Raw genomic sequence first — 22,243 nt, 5'->3', positions numbered from 1 at the left:
GTGTGTGTGTGTGTGTGTGTGTGTGTGTGTGTGTGACAGAGAGAGAGAGAGAGAGAGAGAGAGAGAGAGAGAGAGAGAGAGAGAGAGAGCGAGAGAGAGAGAGAGAGAGAGAGAGAGAGAGAGATCCCTCCATCCTTCCTGGTAGGAGGTTTGTGATGCGCTGCGCAGACCAGTCCGCTACCGACGCATCTCCCTGGCCAGCCCCCATCTCTCTCTCTCTCTCTCTCTCTCTCTCTCTCTCTCTCTCTCTCTCTCTCTCTCTCTCTCTCTCTCTCTCTCTTTCTCTCCCGGTCTGTCTGTCCTCCTCTTCTCTGTCTGCCACTAGCCTACCTGAAGGGAAGTGCACTGCACAAAGCCAATAAGAGAATCCGGGGTGTCGGCGTGGAGCCCTGCGTGCGCGCTATGCTGCGGTGAGACGGCCGCTGTGTTGCGGTGTTTACGGGGGATGTATAGAGGGACGGACAGAGGCACTGTCTGCTAGAGCTGCTGCTCTGCTGCCCAGCCCGCTGCATCGCTGAGCGGCCTGCAAAGCACACAAGATGTCGACCAGAACGCCATTGCCCACGGTGAACGAACGCGACACCGAGAACGTAAGTGCTGTTTACCGAGGGACACCGGTACGATACCGGACGTGGGAACGGAATTTAAAAGACAAAACGAGCGGGGAACCCGGCTATTAGGTGCAGGTTTATGGCAGCGCCTTTTGGGGCTAGAGTGTTGCATAGCGACTCCACCAATGAGCACCCTGGCTTTTTCTCCCCTTCCCGATCCTCTTTCTGACGGGAATAACAGCGCAGATCCCTGTTATAACATAGATTAAAGGTGCAGTTTGTTAATGTCTGCCCCATTTTCTGGAGGCTATGCAGCCTAGGCTAGCCCGAACAACGCACTGCGTCAGTATGCTGCCCTTTAATGATATAGCGATGCTTGAATGTGGACGTTTTGGATCGAAACGTTGCCTTTGTGGCCTGTGGAGACGAGGTGTCGCTCCACTAAATGTGCAACCGTGGGTATTTTCTAATGCACAACGTCAATATTTAGGGAGGGTGGGGGAGGATGTTGCCCTACTTTTCAATGGCAACGCTCGGGTAGCATCGCAATGTGACATCCATCACCTATTGGGCCTCGCTGTAACTGCACGCTCAGTGAGAAAGAGGAGGAGGAGGAGGAGAAAGAGGGCGCGTGTTGTTATTCACTATTCTACTGCCGATATTAAGCAGTAGCCTATCAAACCATAGACTGTGTAGACATGTCTCTCTGCTAGCAGGCTAAAGAAATGGCCTCGAAGTACCGCCAGAGATCCTTCATTCAATGACTGTGTGGAGGAATGTTTTGTGAACGACCACCCACCCCCACCCACCCTCGTCTGCTCGCGCGCATTCACTCACGCGCACGTATAGCACGGCATAATAGGAAAGAATCCACTCCTTTGGAGATCTGTCCGAGCAGCACTGTGTGTGTGTGTGTGTGTGTGTGTGTGTGTGTGTGTGTGTGTGTGTGTGTGTGTGTGTGTGCGTGCGTGCGTATGCGTGCATGTGTGCTGACAGGCTCTGACATATCTAGGTTCATCTGACTTTTCCTGGAAACAAGACGAGGCACAGAAAAGCCTCCTTGTATTATCTCGTGAGTGGAAATAGCTGGAAGCAGTGAGTCTTCCAAAAGTTATTCCCAGAATTAGAAATAGTGCTTTTGTTTTGGCTCGGGGTACATGCTAAGCTTCTGGATTATACATCTTCAGGTGATAAAATAATTTTTTTTGGAAAATGCATTTCCAAAGTTATATAACTTGGCAGACCCTGATGTTAACTTCACGTGATGATACTGTATATCTGATCATTCTTCTTCGCTGGTGTCCAGTGGCGCATCAGAGTGCTTATAACTGTCCAATAGAGAGACAAATAGATAGACATAGACTGCTAGGCGGCTATTTAAGCACTGCCTCAGCAACACTGGCAGTAGCCAACCAGCCTAGCCTGCCCCAGGGCCCACTAGCAGCTGAACTGCATTGCATAACAGCTTATTACTCAGAGAGGACGAGAGGCTTTTAGTGCAGCAGAATAGGAGAAGCTCTCTCTTGGTTTTCACGTGTGTTTGTTTGTGTTTGTGTGTGTGTGCAGGTGTGTGTTATTTCTGTATCTATAACCTCCCTGAATACATCATGTCCGTGGTTGGGAGGATCAAACACACTTTATGTAATATTCACCTGTATGTCCAGTTGCCCTTCGCTTACTTTACTGATTTTGGAGTCAGGCCAAGTGTGTGTTTCTGTGTGTGTGTGTGTGTGTGTGTGTGTGTGTGTGTGTGTGTGTGTGTGTGTGTGTGTGTGTGTGTACATGCATGTGTGGCGGATGGATACATTTCCCATATGGCAGACTGGAAATACATTTGATTGAGAGAACTCCAGTCACTTTAGTTTGGGACTTTGACCAGCTGCAAATACAGGACGAACAGTTCACGCTGCAGAGATGGAGGAGCTCTCAAGGAGGGTTTTGGTGCATTAGAATCAAGGATGCTGCTGCTGACTTCCACTGGCATCAAGTCAACATTTTGCAGCGCCCACACACACACACACACACACACACACACACACACACACACACACACACACACACACACACACAACACACACTCAATCCCCTGTGTCCCCGGGGGAGTGAATCCTGCAGTGTAGCTCTCTCCCTCTGTCAGGATGTAGCAGTGCTGAGGTGATGTGCGCCCTGCAGGGTGTATATAGCGTTTTCCACTGTTGAAACAGGAGTGGTGGAGCCATGGGTAAACCAGACCAAAGGGCTTTTTTTTTATATATTCTGTAACTGGGCGTGGTTGCTCTGGACGACAGGGCAGCAGAGAGGATCATGGGATCTCTGACCTGGACTGACATCAGCAGCTGCTGTTAGAGGAAAGGACACAGACCAGCGCAGCCCGTGCCAGCGTTTTGTACTTACAGCAAGCTGCTCCTAATTCACCTTCACAAGCTGTGGTATCAGTGACTGGGACACTTGTTGTTGTTATCGGGTTGGGCCATGAGAGAGAGCCAGTCACAGTGATATGGCTCTGCTTGACTCAATTTTGTAGGAGTTCTCAAAGGCACAAAGTCAAGGAGTTCACGTTCTTTTGTTAAATCTTGTCTTGTGGCTGATAAGGGCTTTAGGGTTAACAGGTCAGCATGTCTCAGAGGGGAAGAGAGAGAGAGAGAATGGAATCTGCTGCTTCCCTCCCACACAGATCCTCTTTGAGCTAACGTGCTTGCTGCTACTACTGTGTGTGTTTGTGTGTGTGTGTGTGTGTGTGTGTGTGTGTGTGTGTGTGTGTGTGTGTGTCTACATGTACAGTAAATGTAGCCATAATATTATATATTATAATAATAACACTAACACATATTATCAACACCAACAAAAAATATAATAATACATATCATATCTGACAGCATCGGTATCGGAGGATATCCAAAACCCAGATATTTCGATCAGGTTGGTTGGAAGGGAAAAATGGTGGATCAATCGGTGCATCAATAATGAACATGCACACAAAGCACATTGGATCACCTGCTTGGATCCACGGCTATGTTAATGGTTTTCTTCTCTTGTTTGCACAGCGGATATCCCAGCTTTGGAACACACACACACATAAAAACATCCACTGCATCACTTTGCTGCATTATTTGCATATGTGTGGTGGAGCCAGTTTAGTTTTGTGTTCCAAAAATCCAGAGAGGTTCAGGGACTAGTCGTTGTAGTACTGATGTCTGTATGAATCAAAGTTCCATTCAGGTATGTTACGAGGATGTCGTAAAAAAAAAAAATTCTTAAGGTTTAGAACAAAGAGATAGCCCCCTGTTTAGACATCTGCCTCATAGAGTTCTCCATAACTTTATATATGAAAGAAATTCTATATGAGATTTCAGTGAAAGCAGAGAAGTTTAAACAAATATGGCAGCCTTTCCTGGACTATATAACAGTACCGAAGGGACCTACATGACACCTCATTGATTTTTTATTTTTCTGTTTAACATTTTCCTATAGTTTAAACAATGTCATCAGCGGTCCTTAGAAACCTATAACGTAGAGTACGTGTTGTTTCTATTATTTTGTCTTATGTTTTTGTGTTCCTTTTTTAAATTCTTTTTTAGTGTGTGTGTGTTCTCTAAACAAAATCCATAGATAAAGGTATGTTTGAGGATGTTGCTGATGTCCTTATGTGTGTGTGTCTGTCCCTTTAGCACTCGTCGGTGGACGGCTTCGTTGAGCCCCCGGCGCCGCCCACTAAGTCAGCCAGTCGCCACAGTCTGCCGCGATGCCGCAACTCCTTCACCTCCACAGAGGAACACCCGCACATCGGCAACTACCGCCTCCTCAAGACCATCGGCAAGGGCAACTTCGCCAAGGTCAAGCTGGCAAGACATGTCCTCACCGGGAGAGAGGTGAGACACGTTTTTATTGGTATTTTTTATTTCTATAAATAAATGTAGGTCTAAGAGCCTTTACACCATGCATTCTTCATTACAAAACTATGTCAGACTTGGTCTTGTTTCATCATCAGACTAGTAGTGTAAAATAATACAAAGATTTTTAACTTACCATTAAGGAAGATTAAGAAAGTTATCCTATGTTCACATTTGAATGCATGGAAGCATTCCATTTTGACCATTTTTGCTAAAAACCAATATAATTCTGAGGAGTTGAATAAATAGTTCACACTCTTCACACAGTTCACATCTGCTCATCACAATGCACCTTGAGTTACAATTGTCACACACACACCAGAGAAACCAAAAAAGATGGTACCATTTTTACTTACAATTCACAGAAAAATATGTTGATTTGCAAGTGTTCCTCTCCCCACACACCCACACCCGCACCCACACACACACGCACACACACGCAAACGCACACACACGCACACACACAGAGTGATAGACATCCTGCTTTGGTGTGTCTGTAATTAAAGCTCTTGTTCCCCTAAGGAGAAAACAATGGCCCGTCTTTTCACTCTGTTTTGACGTGCAGCACTCACTGATCTACCACTCATGTCTGTTTCTTAGCCCATTGCACCCTTTGTTATGTTTTTCTCTGTTTATATACAGTACAGTAAATACATATCTGAGCATTCAGGGCATAAATATCCTCCAGGGGTCAAAGCAATAACAACTTGATCCATTCTGCGTCCTTTTAATGCAAATGTTAAACACACTGGCGTATTGTGTATGCGACCCGCTGTTCGCTGAGAAGGTCAGGCGCTGCTCTGTGTGCCTGGATGCCTCTGCTGGCTCATCAGAATGCAAAGACATGGAGCAGAGAGAGAGAGAGAGAGAGAGAGAGAGAGAGAGAGAGAGAGAGAGAGAGAGAGAACAGGTGGAAAAGGACATAACCCACTCAAATCGACGCTTTATTAGCTACAGCCGTGCTAGGCTCTTAGCAGCAAGCATCACATGTGTATATATACTGCATATATGTGTTTTCTGGCAGCTAAAACAAACAAACAAAAAAGTTTAGAATAATATCAAAACAGAGCACGGTGGGGACATTGCAGTGGTCTCCTCCATGGACTGTTCTCTGCCCCTGGAGAGGGTGACAACAGGATGTGGTCACGTACACACACACACACACACACACACTGAAACACGCTGTACTGCACGTATGGACATGTTAGGCCCACTAGGGAGGACTGATGATACAATTTCAATGTATTCCCCCATGTTGAATAGGGCTAGCCTGGCTCCGCGTGCATTTCCCAGTTTTCTCCGGAGAATCTACAATCGTCCAATCAGCGAACAGAGCGAGTGGCTGAGAACGATGACGTCGAAGTCGCGCTCCAGTTTCAGTTGAATGCTGCGTTCCTTTATACTCAGAAGAAGGAGATTTCCGACTTGGTAGTTCCGAGTTCCGACCTGTCTGTGTTCCAGTGCATCTGCTCACGAAAGTATGGACGCCTAAAACCTTTCTCGTCCAAATAACTAAACGTTAGGCTCTAACAAGTTGCTGTTGCCAGGTACCGGTAGATTCATAGACTACAATATGTGGTGAAGTCGGAAATTTCCGAGTTCCCTGTCCAACTGGAACGCACCGTCAAAAGCCGGCTCATGACACACGTGACGACCAAACGTGATGCGATTGGTTGGCTAATCCAGAGTGGCACTGGGCAGATCCAATAGTTTTAAACTTCGACAGACACCCGCCTCCAAGTGAGTGAACGTTTGCCAATTACAGCACTTCCAGACCTTCTGTACAAATGAAATGAAGTACGATGGTCTGGTTGGACCAGGCTAGAATAGGGCTGCATCTAACGATAAATCTTTACATGTCGGCCATGCTGCTTGCAGCTTTCAGGTTGCCACAACATGGGGAATGAAACATCAATTTAATATCAGATATCACAACAACAAGTATCACTATATATTGCTGTATCACAGACCTAATATTATCATTATTCTTGAAAGTGTTGTGTAGATTCATATGTATATATGTAGCACCAACCCTGCTGCCCACATAGCGACAGCAACGCCCATGCCTTTCTGTGTTTGTGTGATATGACCTTCCTCTCTGCTAAAGAAGTTCCCTTCTTTTAGAACACCGACATCACAAAGCTGTGTGGTTATGAAATATAAAGAGCTCAGAGGGAAATAGAAAGTGTAGCGGAACATGTCCAAAGCTCTCCCACACGAGTGCCTTCATGACTAAGTTGACCCCTTCTTCCGACTGAATGTTCACATGTACGGTACGTGTTTTAAAAAAATGCGCGCGCGACCACAAGACCTGCAAGCGGCCGAGAGCATATGGGCCCATCGTGTGTTTCCAGTGTGCTGAATAATTAACAGTGATGCACGTCGTCCTTCTGTCACCGTGGAGCTAAATTATTCACCCATCCAAATCCATTAGAGAGAGAGAGAACACACACACACACACATGTACACAAACACTGGCATATGATTCGATGCCGTTCACACGTTCTTCGGATCTCTAACAAAAAGGGAAATATTGGTACAGTGTCGCATGAGGAAATGTAATGAATATCTCTGACTCATGCGAAAGGGAATTGTGGAAGTCGGAACAATGGGGTGTCACGGGAGAACAGCTCCAACACCCTCGGGCGTATAACATCCACACATATATACACACACACGCACACACACACACACACTCACACACACACACACAAGAACAGCTTCAACACCCTCGGGCATACATCCAAACACACACACACACACCATACACGCCATGCACACACACACACACACACACACACACACACACACACACCTGAGTTTTGCCCATGACAGGAGGAAGCAGAGAGATGGGGGGGAGTGCGGTCTGTCTGTGCACCTGCCCACCTAAAACGGGCTGCGAATAGACACACCGTCAAACAGCCTCTCTGCCTCTCTCTCTTTTTCTCTCCAACATGTTCTTTTCACAGCCACCACATTGCTGGTATTTACATTTATTTCTCCCCCAGTTAAAATGAAAATTAACATGTTAGGTCTTTGTACTGTACTCTCACTGTGTAGGTCCTTAGATAAAAAACCTTGGTCGGTATGAATAACCCTTGTTTCTCTCCCGCCGTGACTCAGCTCCTGCTGGCTGGCCTGGTCTCCCCTATGAACAGGCTGTGTGGGATTAGAGCCAGAGTCAGCGTCCACTGGAGCATGTTTATTAAGCTCTTAACAGTGACGCTGGTGGGATCAATTGTAATTAATGCTTTATTAAAGTTGATTGGTTTCATTAATTAAATGCGCCCTCCCCCGCTTCCCTAAAAGAGGTCAGAGGTTGAGGTTAGCAATCCACTTAGAGTCAGAGTCTTATTGAACATAATGGACTGACAAAAAGACAACAATTATTAACTGAGTTGACTTAAAGGTTGAGTCAGAAATTCTGGAAAATGCTTGTTTTCAAAATCAGATAGGTACAAGTCGGACAAACAGTGTCCTATCTCAAACGATGTGCTGTTACAAATTAATTAACGTACTCTTTACACACTGACTACATAGTATGTTATGTGCAGTGGAATATTTGGGGAGTTTACAGAGTCTCCATTGAGATTTTGACCACTTGTACTCTTAATGTGTGTGAGTTGATTCACAATTCCTCTGTGGTGTCACACCATATAACCGGTCAATAGCTAGTGGTAATCTCGTAAAGATATTATGCTGCAATGCGCCACCTAGGTCTGGGGAGAAGATGTCTGCAGGGCAGTAAATTTGGATGTAAACAATGCACTGATGTAACTGCAACTTTTAAAAAGCAAGTGGCAGAGTTTCAAATTCAGCTTAGAGGCACGTTGTGGCTCAAAGAATGACATCAGTGGTTTTAAGTGAAATGTATTCCCTTTGAAATCCGGTACAGATGCTGAATCATGTTATCTTCATGATAAATAGTAATAATAGTAATAATGTTGGTGATTGCTTATCTATTCAAATACTCAGTCAAAATGTGAGTTGTTATTATTGTCCAATCACTTTGTGCAACGGCGAAAGGCCACGTGTATAAGTTCAGTGTAATTACATTATATCGCTGTGTCAATCCCTCATCAGCATAATGTGAAGGGGGCTTACTGGTGAGTGTGCAGTATGGGGCGGATCAGCTATAGTGGGCCTTTTTAAAAGCTGCTGCTGCTGAGCTGTGGGGAAAGGGGCGCGGGTCTGTTCCAGTGTGCACTTTGGGGAGCCATTATTGAGATGGATGGTTCTGACTTCTGCCCAGCAAAGACCTGCCATACCGATAGTACATCAACAGACCTGCAGTGTTTTATATACCGACCCTATAGCTTGGCTGTTGAAGCGACAGTTTACTTGAGGCCATTCCTTGCCTGCTGCAGATGCATTTATGTGTGTACTGCAAGAAGTGTGTCCGTGTGTGTTTGTTATAATGGGGCTTATTTTCTATCCATCATCGTCGCAAAAACGAATACATATTTCTGCCATTTTAAATTGTCATCTCTCCGCAAATGACTGAAAACAAGAGAGCTGTAAGGGGGTGTTTCGCGCCGATTAAGCTGTGACATGTTTGGACAGAGGCCACCCTCGCAGAAGAATAGTGAAATAGTATGGATAGTTCACGCCAACACACAAATACAAGACTGATAATAGATAGTTAGACATTTCTCTAATCTTTTATCTGTACATCCCCCACTGCCTCTCACTCTTTCTTTGTCTCCCTGTCTTTTCTCTCTCTCTAGGTAGCGGTGAAGATTATAGACAAGACCCAGCTGAATCCCACCAGTCTACAGAAGGTGAGTTGTCGTTTGATGGCCATGTCAGAGGAGCCACAATGTGTATTAAGCCTGTGTTGTTGTTTAGTTGTGTGGGTTGCTTACCTGTGCAAGTTGCTTTTTTTTTGTCATGTCACTTTTGTCTTATTGACACATGGGTGTGGTCTCACCTTTTTACTGGGGCATTTTTTTTCTACTCTCCTCATTGGCTTCAATTTTTTTTGTGCCACGCCAGACAAACAAGCTAAAACACCCAATTACAGTTGTTGAATTGGCATTAGTATTTATTTTCTTGGGAAATAATGGTGTGACTATTCGACTGTGAAATTGTCAGTCAAATCAAGGCTCCCTCCATCCTAGTACGATTATCGTGTTTTTTTCCCTTGTCATAGGGTAAGTCAGTTTTTCCGTTTTAACACTAAAAAAAAACACTCAAAAAAACACTCATCTGGCCTTCTGGATTTGTTTGAACGACGCGTTACCAGCATACAGTTTATACCAGGTATTGTAAGCCTCTTATAGCGGCCTCTAGTCCTCTACTCGCTCACTATACTGGCCTCCTGGTGACGTTTATGTCTTTGTTAAAGCTGAAGCAGCGCTCATTGCTTTCCCATTAGTCACTCCTGAGTCCTGTGCCGCTCTCTCTGTTCCTTTTGCTCTTTGAACACAGGATGTGCTGTTTTACATAATGTAATCATATGTAGTCAGGAGAGACCACAAGGCTTGTTTAATCTCCAGTGCCCCCCCCCCTCCCCCCCACCCCACTCTACCTCCCCTACCCTAGATCCAGCATTGGTTTGTGGTTAGTAAAAGGCTAAAAATGTCTAGCAGTCATAACCAATTACATCGAAGAAGGGTTTTGGGGGCCGTTTCCTGATTACTGAGCATAAATCCAGCTCTTTGTGCTGATTAAAAACACACAGACACACACACACACAGGCGCACACGCACACGTACACACACACACACACTAACACACCCATACATGCACAATCCTCATGGCAGATTAGACCACGTGGCAGGAGAGCGGTCATCCCTACAGAATCACAAAGCGTTGACTTCTGCTCAGTAATGCAGGTGTGTGCGTGCGGCCGGCTGACACCGACATGAATAATTGTTTTATTACACTCTTTATCGTTGCACAGGCTGACCTCCGCTGCTCTTTGTAAATTTAGTTTGGTAAAGGATGAGCAGATCGCTAAGCAACCGCTGCGGCTGGCTGTGATTCATTATGATAGATGGCTGATTGCAGCCAATGCACCTACATGATAAAGGTAGTGTTGATGTCTTGATGGACCGCTATCTCCCCAGTGAGGACATTTCTGTGGCAGGCTGTCTAAATGATGAAATAATGACAACAATTAGCTTCCCCAAAATGTCTGCCATCCCACACGGGTCTGATAAACTCAGTGAATGTTACTGTAGGACAGATAGGCTGGGCGTATCTATCGGGGTGTTATTGTGAGGCGCTAATGTGAGACACACAACACATTTTCATATTATATGCTTGAATGCTCCTTGTAAATCTTTAAAACAAGATTATAATATTTTTTTGTGGCCGCAATTCGTCTGGTGGCGTTCATTGTTCTTGGCGAGGAAAGCACATCTGTAATTGACATGGATCTTAATGGGAGCCGACTGCAATTTCTACAGCCAATCGTTGTGGAGAGAGACGCTGTGTAGAATTTTTAAGCTCTCAGGTTCCAAACTCATCTCATCTGAGTGAGATAAATTTCATTGTGCCGGCTCTTTTGTTTAACGGCCTATTGTGCGGTGTCTAATCTGCATACACACACAGTTCGGTAATGAACAGTTCGAGCCATTGTGTGTCTCTGTGTCTGTCTGTCTGTCTGTCTGGTCTGGTGTGTGTGTGTGTTTTCATCTTCTCAATATAAACTCACTCTGCCATCGTTGTTTTTGGTCTTGTCTAGGTCATGGGTGGTTACATAGCCGATGGGTCGTGTTGTCCGCTGCCTGGCGTTGGGCAGGGCAGACGTATCATGTGATACTGCGGGCCAATCGGCTTCTGTCTGATCAATTATTCAGTGGGCCTTTCAAATGTCAGCTGCAGTAGACCCCAGAGCGTGAATATGTACACGTCTCATGGCCTTTTGTTTTTCACAGGGGGGGATGGGGTACTATTTGTTGTTTGTGCTCACACGTGTTATAGGTGGAAGTCAGCGGTTCTGGAGAGTGCTTGTTTGTCAGCCTAGGCTCTGTAAACTGGTATGTAAACAAAGGGTATGTAAACAAATGGGGCCCCTCCGTAACTAGCTACATGCCCATTTACAGAGCCTAGGCTGTGTATTCACACCAGATTAAGGACAGGTAGCCAATCGTGAGGAGATATACACTGATTTTTTTGTGTATCTGAAGTGTAAAGACACATGTACCTCTGTATGCTGCCTACTTATACTTATACTTATATGTAGTTGTATATTTATTTCCTTGCCTCTGCTCTGCTCTATAGATTGATGTAATGGTATACTCAAGTGCCTACTGCAGTGCAGATTGCAGAAGCTTGTTTTATAATGCAGCCGTGGTCTCCTGGATTTGAATCGATTGTCTCATCGTCTCTAGAGTGTCCGATTGTATCCTTGTGAGAGCTCCACTATAGATACTTAAGATCGGCTTATAAGCAATCCTTTCTTTGGTTACTCTTGTGACCTCCAAGAAAAGGAAGAAAAAAAAACTTCAGCTTTGCAAATCAGTGGTTGTCATTTCTGGTGCTTGCGGTTTGTACTGCTGACAGTTAGCCAGTTAATTGCTGTTAATGTCAATGATTTTTTACGATTGGCTTGTTAGTATAATAAAATATAATTGAAAATGCAAAACCACCACTTACAGTTTACAGGGAGGACTTTACCCCCTAGACGAATGTTTATTTAATAAATCTTCTCTTTTTTAATTGGAAAATCCGTCTTGGTACATATCTACAAATTGGCCTAACATTGGCAATTTCAGTGATTCACTTTCTTGTTTTTTTCTGAGGCATTCTTCATGTTTTTGAAGTCTAGACTGAGTGTTACCCTCAGGGTGTTTTTGCGCTGCTCTGCTTGCTCTGTACTTATCGTGACCCCTTACGACAGCAGCAGGGAAATTTAAAAATGAATGGGTGTAAAACTGAAGAAGCCAAACCAACTTCTGTTTTCAGGATGGATTGTTCTACTCCCTCTCACAGAGTAGTAATAGTAGTTCTGCAACACAGCTCCTCGGAGTACACTCACTTTGTGCACTTAAGTGGTTCAAAAAACAGCATTCCATACAGTGGAGCCGGCTATTTCGGGAAGCAGATTTATATAACAGCAGAGGCATGATTATTGATTGGCTGACTCAGGCTCTTTACATGCATGAAGGGCAAAGGATTCCCTGGTGCATCTGAAAAGGTGGTGTCTATGCTGACAGTGTAAACGTTTTAAATCGTAAAGAAGCAAAGCCAGTCTTCCAATTCACTGTAAAACATTTAGGGTTATGCTAATGTTTTTATTCTCGTATATATTATTGAGAACACAGACTTCATGTCCTCTGTAATTTTTTTCTTCAGGTTTTGTTTAATTTTTTAAGTGAAAATATGCCGGCGAGACAATTATACCTACATTAATGCAACTGCCTGACACGTAGTTGCAGTTCTGACTTCCCTGAAATGAGACGAGTTGTATAGTTTAGTGGGCAACATCGATGACTTTGGTACGGTAAACTGGGATTCAATTCCCAGTCTCAGCACCGCAATTGTAAGGCCTGATGCTATCTGCCAGTATCACATTGCACTTTGTACGTTTGGGAAAGTATCAGAGGTGAAGCCACAGGCAAAGAGAAAGAGGGAAGGTGAAAAAGAAATGGTTAAGTAGGCTATAGACTGGTACAGATAAAGTATTGCTACTCCTGCCAATAATGTGATGCTAATCTTTCATGACAATGTATTCCCAAAGTCAATGGAGATGCAGCTAACCTGACAATTCTACTATTGTTATGTTCAATGGATGATTCATATTCTGATGGATATATCATGTTTTTTTATAAGAATGACCCTGATATATTGTCAAATAATATCAATTATTGATCAGCTATTTAGACAGGAGAGCAGTCATTTGTCGGACATTTTTTATCTTGGTATTTGACAGATCCTGGCTATGGCCTTGATTGTTTTCCAGTTGTGGTCTTGTTTGTCTGTGTGGGTGAGCGGAGGCCTGAGAAGTCTTCTCTGTCCCTCATCACGCGTCCACTGGTTGGTACTGACAGCTCTTTCATGTTAGCCCGTCAACATGCCACTGCCAGGCTCTGGGCAACACATCTGGCTTCTGTAGGCACAGCCAGAAATCTGGCAGATTCGGACAGGCACACACACACACACACACACACACACACACATGCACGCACGCACGTACGCACACACACACACACACACATACACACCTGCCTGACACATGCAGACATAAGCAGGAGATTCTTTGGTCTGTGCAGAAGGCTCTTGCTGGCTGAACATCCGTTGTTTTTGTGTTTCTGTCACAGTTTTGGCAACATGTCACACACAGAAGACCTCTACCTACCTGTGCAACCATTTCATTCTCTCATATACACATACAAACACAGGCACCATCCTCTAACTTAGTACCTAGTACAGAGGTTTCCAAACTTTTCAGCCCAGCGACCCCCATCAACCCTGGAGGTGGCATATAATGTTGCTCACAGCCATTCGCACAAACCCTCTAAAGCCTATGAAAAAAGTGACATTAATAAGAAGAACAGCCAAACAACACATCAGCACTGAGTGAACATACAATATGTAATGAACAATCCAAACAAACATTTCTGTTTATATTTGTACAACAATAGGTTAAATATGCAATTTTAAGTTTGTATTTGTTCTTATGGAAGGCATCTCGCAACCCCAAGGGGGGTCCCCACCCCCACTTTGGGAACCACTGTCCTAGTAGGATTTAGAGTGCAGTTCAAAATGGAGAGAAACCAAGATATTAAGTCTTAAAATGTGTTTCTGTGTATATGAGCTTATCGTTGTAGTTTTCCTCTGATTATTGGATTTTTTTAAATAGGTTTCCAGAGGCTGAATGAGTCATGACGTAAGAATGAAGCTGTGTTGTGTGTTCCTTCATGTCCCATTGGCGCCCTCTGCACCGGTGTGACTTTGTGGTGTGACTTTGTGATTGCGACAGGAAATGAGGTCAGACTTCCAAAGCATCTCCTTAGATCCGGCACAGGAAATGCATCACATGTCAGCCGTGGTCTGGGATGTTGACGTTGTCATGGTTTTGAGGCATTTTAGCCCTAAAATAGACCTCTCTGTTAATCCCCTGTCTCGCTGAAAGAACACTGCTCTCATCCTGGCATCCCGTCACACTGTGTCCCTTTCTAATCTGTAAATAAATTGTTTTTTTTATTTTTTTTTATCCTTTGCTTCAACAATGGGAACAGCGACGTAATATTAAAGGCTGTATGATCGATTGGTCAGACACCACGGCTGTGCTGTTTCTAAATAAAGCTTTAATGTGTACCTTTTTCATATCCATTTATTTTGGTTACATTCAATCCATCCGCAAATGAGTTGAAAAGTTCATCAAGCATATCAGCTCCACAAAACTCCCTCTGTATTTCTCAGTATTGCAGCGTTTACAAACTAGTGTCGTTGTCCCCAACACTGGAGCAAGAGCTCAGAAAATCACAAGAAGCGCCCAGGAAGTGTTTCAGAAACTTTCAGTTGTTGATTCCACTGTTAAGAAAAAACCTGGACGTACAGCAGAAGGAAAAAAAACATGCCTGATCACCGAAGGCTAACCTTATGTAGATGTGCAGACAGTATTGTTCGAATTACTCAGAATTCCTCATTGGGGCAACAGAAGTTACGCACTATAGCTTTAAAGGAGAGCTGTTCCAATGCAAGACACATTCACGTTTGGAAAAAGTTGGATTTGTGACGCAAAGTTGGCCTCAGAGAGTGAAGAGAGTAAACAAAACGCTGGCAAATGTTCTGTCCTCCACCACAGCGCTAACCTTTAGTAAAACATCTTATATCTGAGTATGTGAACATACTGTACTTTTTCCCTATTTGCGGTACTTTCTGCCAGTTGCATAAAAGCCCACTCCGGGGTCAAGCTCTGTTAATGGCTGTTGTTTACTGTCTGCCTTGCGCCTGCCACTCTGCATTAGCAAATGAAATGCTGCGGAGCCCGTGGGCTACAGAGAGGAGCTTTGGGTCTCGTTCATATGAGTGGAATGTGATTGGACGAACAGGCAGCTCTGTCAACTCAAATCACTTTATATACATAGCATCATTATTTTACAATATCTTACTTGTGTAAGCAATATTTATACGGCTAACACTACTGATTCTGATTGTCCGAGATGAATCATAACATATTGAATAAATGTTGAGGCTGCTAAGATACTCTATGCATAGATTTACATGCTTGTTGTGAATATACTGTTTTCAGTGCTGATAAGCTGTGCCTCTATGTCTGGGATAATGAATAAGAGGTGGAGACAGAGAGAGATGTGCCTTTCCCCTTGTGTTGGGGTTATTTTCAGCCCCTCAGGAGTCCAGGAAGGGACAGGACAGTTTGTCTGAATGTCAGGGACACTTTCGATCCCCCTGTCTGCCTCTCTGTGTGTGTGTGTCTCTCTCTCTCCATCTGTCTTTCTTTGACAAGCAGCAAGCAGTGGCTATTTACTGATATGCGGGTTTGAAGTACTATTTGTGCTCATAAAAACATGCGTGCACACACACACACACAAACACACACACACACACACACACACACACACACACACACACACACACACACACACACACACACACACACACACACACACACACTCATTATAGGGCTTCCAGGGCTACTCATCCTATCAATAATCTCCATGTTGAATGAGCAGCTGTGCTCGCTGTGACTGAAATAGTCCAGCCAGTTCCCGTAAAGTGTTCCCAGTCTGATATCTGCTGTTGTGCTCCTTGTGCATTGGGGGACTCAACGTTAATTAAGGTTTGGGAGTCTGGGCGCCCCTGGGTGGCTGGAAGTAGGTCACTGGCACAGACTACTGAGATTCAGTTCAGGCACATTTGAAACAGTGTGTTTGTTTCATGTTTGTAATGCACGTTTTTGTTTAGTTTTTCTCAGCTCTGCTTTCGTTGGTTTATTCAACGATTTGAATGAGTTGCTTATCAGAATATGCTAAGTAAAAAAAGGGGGAAGGCTTAATCCTCCACCTACACCTTTCAGACACATTTTTGTTTTCCTTTTAATATAATACTTTTTTGTTATTTATTGGTCAATATCTGCATCACTGTTGGAAATGTGTTGACAATGACCGAAAAACTATTTACTGTCTAAATTCATCATCTGAATCCACCATAATGAGTCACTGTAGTTTGAAAGAAAAAGTCAATTTGCCTGAAAGTAATATGGCAACTCACCGTGTACAAAACCACTTTAGAACCTGCTTTAACCCGCCCAGTGACCCTCCTTTGTGCCTGTAGATATTATTGATATTAATACCAGACTACTCTATGGTAGCCACATCCCCATTGATATTCTGTTGACGGGCGCTGTGTGTGTGTTTGCTGTAGTCCGTTCTCCACCGCCTTCGTGAGTCAGATTTGTTCCAATTTTTTGTTTCCAAGTGGCTGCACGCGTGCTTCACATGTGAGGGGCTGCAGGGCAATGACGTAAGCAAAGGAGAGAGAGGGGGGGGGGAGGAAGAGAGAGAGAGAGAGAGAAAATAAAGATTGAGATGCAACACTGACTCTTGAGTGCATCATTCATTCATTGAGAATGTGGCTCAGGTCTTTCCTCTGGCAGCATCTGAAGTCTACCTGCAACCACACACTATTCATACTTTATTATCTGCATGTTAACATCTCTGTCAATGATTGAACTACTCTGTGGACTATATTCATAAGAAGTTCTGTCTTGAAGGATGTGTCATGCAGTTGAAGCGTGTGTGTGTGTGTGTGTGTGTGTGTGTGTGTGTGTGTGTGTGTGTGTGTGTGTGTGTGTGTGTGTGTGTGAGATCTTGTGCACTGCAGGATGTCTTCAGGTTATCGTGTCAGTGTGTTTCCACTCTAATGAACTCTGTCACTATGGGGGAACCTCTGTCACTAACATAGCAGCAGGAATATGGAGTAGTAGCAGGATATTGCTTCGCTATCTTGAACAACTCAAGAATTGAAATTTCTGACGCAATTTAACACAAGGTCACACAACCTATTCAAACTATGAGAACGGCAGCCCCACACTTTCCTTTCAAATATCTAAATAAAAATGTACAAATTACTTTATTTATCCAAAAATGTAACTGGTATTATAGCAGACTTATAAACCACTGTCTGAAATGAAATCAATAATAAAAAAATATATAAAAATATTTTAAAAGCCATGCTGTATTGTACATGGTCAGCATGTAGGAAGTAAAATGAACTGCAGAGAATCCATGACTCATCAGTTCTGACCTCTGCTTCTGCAAACTGCGACTTCCTGTTTATACATCGAAGGGTTTAACCTTGAACAAGTTTACACACATCCGGTTATTGGCATTTAAAAAAACACATAAACAAAAAATGTGTTCATCTATTTCTTGATTTTGTTGTCTGTCTGTAGCACTTAAAGGTGCACTATGTAACTTTGGGTGTCTCAAGGAATTGAACATTTTCTAAGGTATATTCTCATAACTGAATAACCACACTTTTTTTAACTGGAAAAATGGATCGCTGGAACACTGTTTGAAGTTAGAAAGCTTTCTGAAAAGTGACTTCTTCACTGCTGTTGTTGTTTACAGCAGCAGGGCCCACAGTTTTGATTACAAACATATTCTAGTCTTTCGTTACTCGAACCATAAATAACGCCTTTGTTGTGCACTATTTTCAGCGGCGGATTAATACACATTTGGCAGCACTCTAGTGAGCACTGACAGCAGCCAGACAGTGAATGCGAGATTCATTCAAAATAAACTACAGTGCACTGTCTGCCCCATGTTCATTGTAACGAAGGGAGATGTCACCCAGTGCAACAATGATGTGTTTTTGACAGTTTTTTTGGTTAACAATGGAGCTCTATATGACACCGAGGAATAAGTTACATCAGGCTTTTGGCCACATAGACAATACTTGTCAGTGTGGGGAAAAAATCTAGAATTGTTTGACAGCATCTCCCTTGTATGCCTATGCTATACTGTACATGTGTGCTGGGTTTAATGAGTTGGGAGGTGTCGGAAAGAAAGAAGAGAAAAACAGTTGTGGCAACAGGCAAGGCAGGCGAGCAAGTACAGACAGAGAACAGAGGGAATATTTAGAGTGAGAGAAAGAGAGAGAGAGAGAGAGAAAGAGAGAGAGAGAGAGAGAGAGAGAGAGTACCTGCATGTTGTTAAAGAAGACTGGAGAGGTCCCACAGAGCCGGGGCCTGCTCACACTGGTATAATGGCTGTGTTTGATGACCTAGAAAAATAGACTATGCCAGCACTTATGTAAGACCTAAAAGGCCATTAGAAAAAGTTGCACACGCACACCACTATATACACTCATGCATATTACACACACACATCTCGCTACAGAATCCATTCTCATTTTTAGATTTCCACATAATGACTTGGATGGAGTGATTGGTAATTTTATCATTTTAAAAATGGAAGAGAGATGAGAGCTTCACTCGGGCGGGATATTTCTGCGTAATCAAAGTGGTCGGGGCAAATGGGTAAAAATCAGTGCTGTGTGTCAGGTAGCAGGAGATGGTTAAATCCCAGTTGAGTGAGCGGTGAAATGTTACACTCCAACACGGCCTCAGCGCGACCGGGAAAAGCAGCAAGGAGGTAAATGATTCAACAGCACCTCTAAGTGGCTGCTGGAGCACATCTGATATGAACAGACACACCAAGACAAGACTGAGGAGACAAGCTTTTAAATTATTAGAACTCTGAATTATCTGATTTTTGACTCTGCTGCACTCAGCAGTTGCACATGTTGCACTGGAGTGTGGGCTTTTACCCTTTTAGGGTCGTTTCATAATTAAAAAAATAATTTATTATAATTTTTAAGATGTTATATAATGGTAAATGGACTCCACTTATATTGCGCTATTCCTTGGTTTTTCATAGACTCAAAGCGCTTTACATTGTTTTGTACACATTCACCCATTCACACACACATTCATACACCGATAGCAGCAGCTACCACGCAGGGTGCAAGCTAGCTATCGGGAGCAGTTCAATGTTTTGCCCAGGGACACTTCGACATGTGGCGGGGAGGCGGGGGATCGAACCACCGACCCTGCACTCCAGTGGCCGACTGTCCTATCCACTTCCCCACAGCTGCGAAGATGAGACAAACTTTTTATTTTTGGTATTTTATTATTGTCATTGAAGCAACGTTTGAGTTTCTAGAAAAGCGCTTTATGAATAAAATATATTAGTATAATTATTCTATTGGCTGTTTCTTAATCTTTTAGCATTTTGACTACTCATATTTACTTGCTTAGTGTGCATTGGTCTCTGCATCCATTTTTGCTTCCTCCCTATGTTGAAAATCAATGCAAAGCACTTGATCTGATTTGTTTTGAAAGTGCTACAAATACATCTTGATCGATTGATCTCTGTGCAAAGTTGTATACATTAGCCAGAAGAGCCCTGACTAGCTGTTAGCCTGTGTGCTGCTACTGTGCCGTGGCTAGCTATGTGGTGCTGCTCACTGGGTGTTTGGATGGTGCTGTGCCTAGTTCTAGTCCTTACCTCGGCTGGTGTAGAAATCATTGTGCATTGTCACTGCATCAGTCTTGTGTAAGGGCAGGAGTGTCATATTGTGTGCGGACTGTGAAACCCACTGAGGCAAATTTTAAAAAGGCGTTATGTGATTTTGGGTTACATAAACATGATTTGATGTTTCCTTGCAAAGTACACTTGTCCCATAATCCTCAGGTCCATGGCAGTATCTTATGTCTCAGTGCTCCGTAATGCTTTTTTTTTTTTATATATATTTTTTTTGGCATTTTTATGCTTTTATTGACAGTGTAGAGACAGAGTTGAAATGGGGCAGAGAGGGGAGTGACATGCAGAGAACGACCGCGGGCTGGAATCGAACCAGGGTCTGCTGCTGGCCGAGGCCCATGGAGGGGACGCCTGAGCTAAAGGCGCCCCCTGTGCTCTGTAATGCTTAATAAAGTTTTCCAATATCTCCCTCCTTTTCCCAGCACAGACAGAGCTAACACTTAGGTTCACTGCTGGTAAATACATGCAAAGTGTTTTCGGATTTTGTATTAATTTATTCCTCTCTCTCTCTCTCTCTCTCTCTCTCTCTCTCTCTCTCTCTCTCTCTCTCTCTCTCTCTCTCTCTCTCTCTCTCTCTCTCTCTCTCTCTCTCTCTCTCTCTCTCTCTGTCTCTCACCAGCTCTTCAGGGAAGTCCGAATAATGAAGGTACTGAATCATCCCAATATAGGTGAGTTCAAACAGCATCTTGATGACAGTAATATTTCCATTTTCTTTCCGGATAAGTATTACCAAGTAAACCAACACCAGGCTTAACCAGTATATAACATGCTTATACTTACTGGGACTTGGTACTCCAACCAACACAGCTAACAGCGATGTAAACTCGCCCAAAAAATTAAGAAATCATTTTGTAAAAGCTTATTTATTTTAACCCTGCCTTCTTCTCTTTCCCCCCATTTCTCTCGCAGTGAAATTGTTTGAGGTGATTGAGACGGAGAAGACACTTTATCTGGTGATGGAATATGCCAGCGGCGGTGAGTGAAGCATTAATGTGTTCATTCCTCAGTACTTGTTCTAGAACAATGTAATGGGTACTGTAATACTGTACACAAAAAAAGTTGTATGATTTTAAGCTGCCTGTCATGTAATATTCAGTTTGAAGAAACGGTAAACAATTTATCTTGGAGGTTTCAGTTTGTGTTCATTCTTGCACCCCCTTTGGATAAAAGCCAGCTGTTGTTCCTGGGTGAGCGTATACCCATGACAAAGGCATTAAGAAAAACGATATACAAATATAATTATTTTCGTTTGCTGTTACATCAGGGGAAAAATGTTTCAGAAATATTTGAAAGTTCCTCGTAGCATCTTCTGAAGACCTCACATAGTGAAAACATGATTATGATAGCCTGTACGTGTGATACAGACAATATAAAATGATGAGAATGTACCGAATGTAAATGGTACGTTCCCCCTCTCTTCTCCAGGTGAAGTATTTGACTATCTGGTGGCTCACGGCAGGATGAAGGAGAAGGAAGCCAGGGCCAAGTTCAGACAGGTGAGTCATCATCATCATCATCATCATCATCATCACCATCATCGGCACGGCAACACTAGCACCTTCCTGTCGTCATGCCAGCCAGCCCCTGTTCTGTTTCCAGAGGCAAGAAGAACTGCAACCAATGCACCAAGATCTGGCCTCATCACCCAATGACTGCAGAGGAAAAGATGTGGAGTGCAGATATAGCTTGGCCTGAGAGAGAGCAGGGGTGGCTGAGAGTTAGTTATAGATATATACTGCTCTGACAGCTAGTGGTGCTGCACAAGCAATAAGGCGTCTACGGTATTGCAGTGTAGGGATAGATGCTTTTGTATCACCCTAAAAAATCTGAATTAGATCATGTGTGTCTCGTGTCTTTGTTAATTCAATGTGTTGAGTGAGTGTTAGCAAACAGTTCTATCAAGTCCTCACTGTTTGAAATCCCTCACTAATGGTCTTGGATGACTCAGAGGAACTGTGTGTGTGTGTGTGTGTGTGCGTGTGTGTGTGTGTGTGTGTGTGTGTGTGTGTGTGTGTGTGTGTGTGCGTGCGTGCGTGTGTGTCTGTGTCTGTGTCTGTGTCTGTGTCTGTGTCTATGTGTGTGTGTGTGTGTGCGTGTGTCAGTACACAGAGGAAGGTGAGAGTGTTCTTGTGTCTGGCCGATAGCAGGCAGGTGGGTGGCATCTGTCAGAGAACAGTATATTGTGGATATTCTTGCATATGTTGGTTAAAAAAAAACACTTGCCTGGGAAGTGTGAGATCATAAACATCAGATAAAGATGACCATACTCTAGTCTAGA

The 22,243-nt window shown here is 43.6% G+C and overlaps 1 protein-coding gene across 2 annotated transcripts in view; it reads left to right on the top strand.

Annotated features, from left to right (window-relative positions):
* Positions 1-330: 330 nt before the first annotated feature.
* The window catches only part of mark1 (MAP/microtubule affinity-regulating kinase 1), a 33,882-nt gene continuing 11,969 nt past the window's right edge, over positions 331-22,243 (top strand). For both annotated transcript variants that reach the window (XM_080036501.1, XM_080036500.1), the window contains exons 1-6: positions 331-590; positions 4,220-4,420; positions 9,169-9,222; positions 20,585-20,633; positions 20,875-20,940; positions 21,391-21,461. In XM_080036501.1, the coding sequence (XP_079892627.1) occupies positions 540-590; positions 4,220-4,420; positions 9,169-9,222; positions 20,585-20,633; positions 20,875-20,940; positions 21,391-21,461 (492 nt within the window). In that variant the 5' untranslated portion in view covers positions 331-539. The remainder of the gene's footprint in view (positions 591-4,219; positions 4,421-9,168; positions 9,223-20,584; positions 20,634-20,874; positions 20,941-21,390; positions 21,462-22,243) is intronic.

Source organism: Ammodytes marinus (assembly GCF_949987685.1).
Source record: "Ammodytes marinus genome assembly, chromosome: 11".
NCBI lineage: Eukaryota > Metazoa > Chordata > Actinopteri > Uranoscopiformes > Ammodytidae > Ammodytes > Ammodytes marinus.
Note: the sequence above shows the minus strand (reverse complement) of the source record. Positions and strands in the feature narration are given on the sequence as shown.